Genomic DNA, 8,885 nt, shown 5'->3' with positions numbered 1-8,885 from the left:
AACCGGAGTCAATTATTTCTCTACATTGCCCTGGTGCCTCTTTCTAGAACATTTAACAAGTCAGGTGTGCTTTACAGAAAAATGATCAACCTAATCCTAACCAATGGAACATTTCTCAGCCAATCAGAATCAAGCATTCAACACATGCATAATGCAGACAGAAAGGCTTCTTGTGGTAGAGCCATGATCTCTAGATTACAGCTAACTCCACCTGCTTAAAGGGGACAGTGAATGAAAAAACATTTTTACCTTGTCTTTGTTGAATAATGGTAGTCTACCCACATTCACAAACATACAAATAGTGCTAGACATGCTAAACATCTCAGTCTCATAGAAATTCCTCTTTTATGGCGCTTTTCCATTGCATAGTACCCCACGGTTTAGTTTAGTTTGGGTCGGGTCAGCTCACCTCCCTTTGGCGTGGTTAGCTTTTCCATCGAGTTTAGTATCACTTCGTAGTGGGAGGGATTATAGGCGTGTCGTTATATTTACGCTGCCTACTGCTGTGACATCATACACGTGAGAGCGTTGTTGTACATTCCCATACATTCATTTATTTCTCAGTCTGCCACAAAATTAAAATTGGCCACCACAAATAGATGTTTGCTCATCGCGTTTATCACTACCTCTGTCTCACATGACAGTTTCTGTTCAAACACCCGACCCGTGGCGTCAGTCGACGGCGCTCCGCTGAGCCTCATTCAAATTGCATTTAAGCATATGTAATGTGGACGTGCACGTCGCGAATGTGCCGCCACAAACTGCAAGTCTGGAAAAAACTGTTATGGTGTCCCGGATTCTCAACCTGCGGATGTTTTTCATCGCTAAAAGGGTGTTTGGAAACTTATAGCAGAACACAGATAACAACATGTTTGCTTGAGACAGCGCAAGCTAGCAGTAAGCTAAAGCTAATATTTACATTATAGCGATGACGTGACGCTTCTCTCAGACCAATCAGTGATCTACAGTGTTTTCGCGTCACGTTTGGTATCAGCTCGGGTCGCTTGGAACCCCAACCGAGGTAGGTACGAAAAAAAGTATCGGGTACTACGTACTGCACCCAATGGAAAAGCTCCCAAAAGTAAGCTGACCCGACCCAAACTAAACTAAACCGTGGGGTACTATGCAATGGAAAAGCGCCATTAGAAATGTCAGCCAGAAAACGGCCCAATCTGAAAAACTGATGCTTATGACATCACAGGCATCTCACTGCCCCTCCACTTGGCAACATTTTAAGAGTGGCAGCAAAGTCAGCCAATCAGTAATGAGATTGCAAGTTAAGCCAGTAGGGGGAGGCAAATAGGTGAAAAACCACTTATAGAGTTATCTGAGAGAGGTTTTTAGGAAGCTTCTAAGGCATTACAGACCCAAACAAAAACATTTTTGTCTACATGTCACATCACAGAACAAGGATAAATACCCTGTTCAATCATTCTATGTCACCTTTAACTAGATCAAAATTGAATTATAAACTCAACAACTGTAAATTCTTGCCTTGTTTAAATGGGTTAGGGTAACCTGAGTTTTAGGGGTTAAGACCGTTGGCATTCACAAAGATAAGGAAACAAACAAGCGATTTGTCCTACGAAGTCAATAACACGAGAAATGCTTATTCCAAGTTACAAGTTTTCACAATTCCGAAACAATGCCTGTTAAGAGAGAAAGAGAGTTGTGTCTACAATCAGAATCAATTTGTCAAGAATATTTGGAAAAGATGAGTTTTTAGTTGTTTTTTGAATGTGGCTGATCAGACTCCTATAGGAAGATCATTCCACCAGCAGCGAGTAGTGAAGGAAAATTAGCGGGAATGTGATTTAGTGATGGTAAGACGAGGCGCCGCTCCTTTACTGAACGTAAGGTTCTGGATGGGGTGTAGGAGTGCAGGAAAGTGTGAAAGTATGCAGATGCGTACCCAATGAAAGTTAAGTGAGCACTAGTGATTTATACCTGACACAAGCATCAATCGGTAACCAGTGGAGAGAGATGAAGAGCACCGTTACATGAGGAAGATGAGTCGGGCTGCTGTGATCTGAACCAGTTGGAGTGGTTTGATGCTCGGTGCCGGAAGGCCAGCAAGGAGAGCATTACAGTTGTCCAACATAGAGATTACCAGGGCCTGGATCAGGAGTTGTGCAGCATGCTCCGTAAGGAAGGGGTGTATCTTCCTGGTATTGTGAAATCGACATGATCGTACTGCCTTTGCAATGTAATCAGTGAAGGACAGTTGGTCATCAAAGATTACGTTGAGGTTTCTGAAAGTTTTGGAAGGAGTAATGGTTGTGTTACACAGTTGAATGGATAAAGCATGTTTTATCTTGGGTTGTGCGGAAATACAAACAGCTCCATCTTTGCTAGGTTCAGCTGGAGGTGGTGTTTCTTCATCCAAGCCAAGATCTCGGCTGAGCAGCCTGTAATGTGTGCTGCTATGGTGGTATCGTCTGGGTGAAATGAGAAGAAGATCTGGGTGTCATCAGCATAGCAGTGGTAGGAGAAACCTTGTGCATGTATGATAGGTCCTAAAGATGTTGTGTTGATGGAGAAAAGGAGTGGACCAAGCACTGATCCTTGAGGGACCCCAGTGACCATCTTTAAACCTTATCTATTTGAAATTTTTCCAATTAAAATGGTGGATGTTTTTTTTATTTTAAACTGTGATGTGAGCCAAATGTCAACCCACCCAGAATATCTTTCTGATCGTTTGTTTTATTTGAAATGACACCCTGACATTTATTTTTACAGTTAGAGAAGTGTGTGCTGTGTTGAAGGGTTAACCTGGTGAAGGTATTATGGAGTTAGAGGGATAAAGCCTTCTGAAATAAGTTGAGTCAGGTACTTGTGTCTGTGTGTTTGTGCCTGTGTGTGTGTGTATCTGTGTGTGTTACAGGGTTTAATCTTCAGTTTCCCATCAGTCTTCTCGTATCTGTCCGAGTGTTTCACACAGACCCCCAATCTTCTTCAGGAGGACCCCTAATCTCATGCAGATGAATCCCACACTTTTCCTTTGAGGATTTCCGTGTTTCTGCCTGTCGTTGCATCTTCTGGTGTCTTTATAGAGAAGCTTCAATGTTTTCACTCTGACTCTGTCAATCTTCTGGTGTCTCTCGGTCTTTAGATCCATCGTCTCCTTGCTTGTTGTGTCACCATGGATATCGGCGGTCTCACCACCGTGGTGGCCAACTCTGCGTACATCTCGGCTCGTGGTAGTTTTGACGGCAGCGCAAACCCGGCGGCCAACCGAGATAAGAAATACTACACCAAACTTAAACTACCCCACATCACGGTGTGTGAAGATCTGAGAGAGACTCTAGATCTGCAGTTTAAAAGCATCTGCGTGGAGCAGCCCATCGGCAAACGTTTGTTTCAGGAGTTCCTGGAGACCACCAACGAGTACAAAGGACCATGTCGTCTCTGGAAGGACATCGAGGAGTACGATACGGCCGAAGATAAAGATCGCTCTCACAAAGCTGCTAAAATCCTCCAGCGTTACATGGAGCCCTCTGCGAAGCTCTTCTGTCCGTTTTTACCTGAGAATGAAATCACCAAGGTGAAGGAACGGCATCGGGAGGCGACAGACGACCTGTTTGTGGAGATCTCGATCGGCGTGTTTGATTTCCTCAAGGAGGTTCCCTTCACCTTCTATCTGGAGAGCATCTACTTCAAACGCTTCCTGCAGTGGAAATGGCTGGAGATGCAGCCGGTTGGGGAGGATTGGTTCCTGGACTTCCGTGTTTTGGGAAAAGGCGGATTCGGAGAAGTGTCTGCTTGTCAGATGCGAGCCACAGGAAAACTCTACGCCTGCAAGAAACTCAACAAAAAGAGACTGAAGAAGAGGAAAGGTTATGAGGTATTTGATTGTATCAAGTTTTTATTCAAATAAAGGTTTTTTAAAAGTCTAAAAGGGTCTCCAACATATTTGTGAGCAAGAGCTTCCACAATAGATTAAACTATCCTACTTTTTTAAAATAGTTTACTAAACACGCTTTTATTTGACTTGTTGATATGTTTTATCATTGTTTAAAATGTTAACATGCATAAAAGAGGCCAAGCTAATCTAAAAATGTCATAAAAAATATTAAAATGGAGGCTATTCATATAATGTGCTTTGTCGGGCAACCTGGTGGAGACCACTAGTTTATATTCAATAACACTGTTATCCTGTGACTTTCACCTGTATAAAAATACTTTGATCTCATTTGGGTTTGGGTTTTGGGGATGTGATACAAACAGTCAGATTTTCATTCTCACAGAAACACAGTATTAAACTCCACAGATTTATCTTTGAAGATGTCCAAAGGTATTGATTGTAAATAATGTGATGATATTTAGTAAGGTCAATGTCTTAAACGGTGTCAAAGGCTTGTAGAAAATACTTGAAAGAAAAATCTCCAGAACTTGCGAAGTTTTGGTAAAAGCTGTTGAAGTTTTTAAATCTATTTTTACTCTGAAACTTACGTTGGGTTAAAGTCAATTCACACTGATCCAACAACAACAAACCCCAACTAACTAAAGTCCCATATTTACTTTAATCCAACAACTGCCAACAGGGGTTTCATACTGACCCAACAAACGCCACCGGGTGTGATTTGGCCTTTTCTGTTTGACCCTGACATGATGAGAACTCACAGATTCATAAATAAAACTGAGTTAACACCTGACCATGAGATTTTAACCAATCTGAACCTTTAAATAACTGAGAGAGGAGATTTACTGCTGATGGGTTATCTTCCTAAAACAAGTGCAGATAACAGCTTCTTAAATCAGATAAACTTGTGTTTCTTTGATCAGATTTCATTACTGACTTATTACAGAAAACATTTGACGACCTTCTACAATTGAGTTCGACGGAGATGATCATTTATTCCAGCAGTGATTACAGTCATCAGTATTAGACATGAGAAGCTTTAGTGCTTTAGCAGAGATTGACCTCAACACATTTAGATATGGAACAGATCTTCATCTGGAAATCATCCTGAATACTGTGGATATTAACAGTACAAGATGATACTTTAGATCCACGTGTCCTCCATGTTTCCTCATCATTTAGAAAGTGCAGAAAATAAATCCACACTTGATTATATTGTGTTGTTATGATGGAGATGAGGCGAAGATTGGGATGATGTGCGATGTTTTCTCAGGGTGCCATGGTGGAGAAACGGATTCTGGCTCGTGTTCACAGTAGATTCATTGTGTCACTGGCTTACGCTTTCCAGACCAAAACTGAACTCTGTCTGGTTATGACCATCATGAATGGAGGAGATCTCAGGTTAACCACACACACACATCTACCTCATAATGTTTGTTAAGCCGTATGAACTGCAGGGATGATGTTGGGTTTACCCAGTCTGATGCGATGATGATGATGATGATGATGTTGTTCTCTCACAGGTATCACATCTATAATGTAGATGAGAATAATCCAGGATTCTCTGAATCAAGAGCCTGTTATTACACAGCTCAGATCATCCAGGGGATGGAGCATCTTCATCAGAAGAGAATCATCTACAGAGATCTGAAACCAGAGAATGTTCTGCTGGATAATGAAGGTTAACATGTTAAAAACACACACACAGAGTCAATGATGTGGGTTTATTTGACTGTTGATGTTTGTTCACAGGTAATGTGCGAATCTCTGACCTTGGTTTAGCTGTTGAACTACCAGATAATCAGGATAAAACCAAAGGTTACGCTGGAACCCCAGGTGATTCCCATCACATCACATTCATTCTCCTTCAATGACAGAAGACAAACTTTAGTGTTTATTTTCAATGTTTCTTTAGGTTTCATGGCTCCTGAACTTCTGAAGGGTGAAGAATATGATTATTCTGTGGATTATTTTACATTGGGAGTGACGCTGTATGAGTTCATCGCTGCTAAAGGACCTTTCAGGACTCGAGGAGAAAAGGTGACGCATTTAAACATAAACAACACACAACTCTCTTCATTTACACTTCATACTTCACTAAATTATCAAGATCTGTCCAAAGAAATCCATTCAATTTGATTTCTATAGTGATTTTGGTTTGAAGCAAAGCAACTTTACAGAAATACATAATATATAATACAGAGTCTAAATCCTGCTATATAACAGGATCTTATATTTCTTTGTTTTATGTGTCTGTCTTTAAAGGCTCTAAATAAATGTATACTTGTAATAAATGTCCAGCTTTCGTGAATAAGTTGAATTGTGTGTGTTGAGTAAAAAACTAAACATTGAGCTGTTTCATGACTGCTGCTGTGTCTAAACGAGAGCTGGCACAATATCAGACATTCACTACATCACAGACTAAATAACTCAATGACCATATTATTGACAAATCTATAGATTTTTAGTCAAATTCATATTGTCAAAACTTTTTTATTCTGTTGAAACTTTCGAAAAAGTTTTTAATCAAGTTAATCCAAACATAGTTTTAAGTTTTGTTTTTTTTAAAGTTGCCTGCCAACATTTTTTGTGTTTTCACAAAGTTTCACAAAATGCCTTCCACAAAAAAAAAGTTATTTAAATATATAAACATACAAATATATCAAATGAAACAACAGACCCTCTTCTTTCAAACAAACACAGCAAAACGGGGGAAAAAAGTTGAATCCTATCTTCATTTTTTTTCTTTTTATAACCTCTCAAATATAGGTTTCTTCAAAAATACCAAAATTTGAGCAAAACCTGAAATAACTGCATTTTTTTAAAGGAATTTTGTTAGAGATCAGATTCAGAGCGATGATCAAGACATACACAGAGTTTAAAATGTTGTAGAATTTGTTGATGCTTCAGTTTATAAATTGAATAATAGTGGAATTACAGATTACCGTAAAAACTCGTCAGAGAATCATCAATGGCAGGGAAATGTTTTCTCTTAATTGACAAAATAACTCCTCAGTGGTGGGGAAAGAAAGATTTCGTTTTTTCTCTTTTTTTGGCCAATGAATTATAAACTGTGGCTCTTAAGACACAATTATAAATGGGTGCTGAGTTATTTACAATCTTAAGATATGTGTAGAATTAACACAGTATTTATATCTGTGCTGTTTTGATATTGCGGACCAGATGTGCCTCAGAAGATCTTTGGATCAGGCCTGAGAAAAGTGATTTATTGTATTTTTGATTTTACCAATTATTTGGTTTTAGCGAGCATTAAAAGTCAGTTCATATTAGAATTGAAGTTTTGCTTATTTAAATCATAATGACCTGGTGACAGCACCACATACTTCACACTTCTTTTTCTTTAGTCAGAGTTAAGTTAAGTGTATCTGCTGTTTATGTGTTTGATACTTCATATGAAAATGCTCATCTGCTCAGGTGGAGAACAAAGAGGTAAAGAAACGAATCCTGAATGACCCTGTGATCTACCCAGAGAGCTTCAGTGAGAACGCCAAGTCCATCTGTGAAGGTCTTCTGGCTAAAGATGTGAACAAGAGATTGGGCTTTAAGAACGGCTCATGTGATGAACTGAGATCTCATCCGTTCTTCACTGAGATTAACTGGAGGAAACTTGACGCAGGTAATGTCACAATAACTGTTATTCCTAACAATTGGTGGAGTTCACCAAAGCAATTTTTTTTTTAATTTCTTTAATGTTTTTAATTTCATTTGATGTCATCTTTTGGTCTTTGTGGGCACTAACAGCAGGTTGTTGTTTTCTCTCTCTACAGGAATTCTGCCTCCTCCGTTTGTACCGGATTCTAAGACGGTTTATGCCAAAGATCTGGATGATGTGGGTGCTTTCTCCACGGTGAAGGGCGTCTGTCTGGAAGACGATGATCGACAGTTTTGTGATGAGTTTGCCTCAGGAAACATCCCCATCCCGTGGCAGGAGGAGATGATTGAGATGGGGATTTACAGCGAGTTGAATGTGTGGGGTCCGGGCGGCAGCGTTCCCAATGACCTGCGGCGGGAATCCATCCTAGAGCAGCCGCCCAAATCCTCCACCTGTATTATATCATAATCATCACATGACAAGTGAACTTTTCTAGCATCTCTATCGTTGTTCATTGGCTCCATCATCAGACACAATCATAGATCATTGGTTACATTGATTTATATCATCAGGCTTTAAAGGATTAACATTATTTTTAAGGAAAGTGAGAGTGAAGTTTGTTCCTCTAAATATGTGTTTCTGTAATTTATCCTTTGGTTTGGGTAAATGTGTAATTGTTATAAAAATAGTAAATAATGTGTGTATGTGTAATGTATATGAATATAAAAACATATATACTGTATATTAATAATGATCAATATATATTAATAATATAAAAAAGTGAAAAGTTTTTGTTGCGCTTGTGTTTATGTATTATCTGTGTATATAATGAATGTGTGCACCTCAACAAATGTCAAGATCACTGAGTTTTCAGGATTACTAAAATGTAATTTGGACTTTAAAATTGAAATAGTAGATAACAAACACAGTCTGTTGTGCATTGAATAGATCCTTTCTCATTTGTATTCATTACATAAAGTGAAGTTTATGTTTGACATATTCCATCCTGAACTCAATGTCTTTGACTTAGTTTTTTTTTTTTTTAAATAATGCCTTTATTCACTGGATTATTCAGTAATAATATTGTTCAGGTGTAATGATCTGTAGGATAAACACAATTGCTGATCAATATAGTCTCTGAGAGTGCTTGAATAGTCCTGCTGTTAACAATCAGAGATGCCTATAAAGTGCTTTTAAAAGTGAAAATATTATTAGGTTGACTTGTTGAAAAAGTTTTTTTTCATGTAAAAACTGTACATGTCTATAGGTTGCATTGATTATTGAAGTACAACTGATTGTGAAAACTGTACCAGTTGTCATTAATGATTTAAAATTAACATTTTGCCATAAATACCCTCATAGTAAACTTCTGTGTTCTCTGCAGCTATTGAGAAAATAAAGAACAGTATT

General features: G+C 38.7%; 1 protein-coding gene across 1 annotated transcript; it reads left to right on the top strand.

Annotated features, from left to right (window-relative positions):
* The first annotated feature begins 1,644 nt into the window (after positions 1-1,644).
* On the top strand, positions 1,645-8,851 carry grk1a (G protein-coupled receptor kinase 1 a). Its single transcript, XM_065254033.2, has 7 exons — positions 1,645-3,844; positions 5,136-5,263; positions 5,386-5,543; positions 5,615-5,698; positions 5,778-5,902; positions 7,298-7,499; positions 7,651-8,851. Exons 1-7 carry the CDS (start codon positions 3,143-3,145, stop codon positions 7,941-7,943), a joined length of 1,692 nt encoding a protein of 563 aa, XP_065110105.1. The 5' UTR covers positions 1,645-3,142; the 3' UTR covers positions 7,944-8,851.
* The last annotated feature ends 34 nt before the right edge of the window (positions 8,852-8,885 follow it).

Source organism: Paramisgurnus dabryanus, chromosome 4, assembly GCF_030506205.2.
Source record: "Paramisgurnus dabryanus chromosome 4, PD_genome_1.1, whole genome shotgun sequence".
In the NCBI taxonomy this organism is placed as follows: domain Eukaryota; kingdom Metazoa; phylum Chordata; class Actinopteri; order Cypriniformes; family Cobitidae; genus Paramisgurnus; species Paramisgurnus dabryanus.
This window is presented reverse-complemented; position numbering and strand designations above follow the sequence as displayed.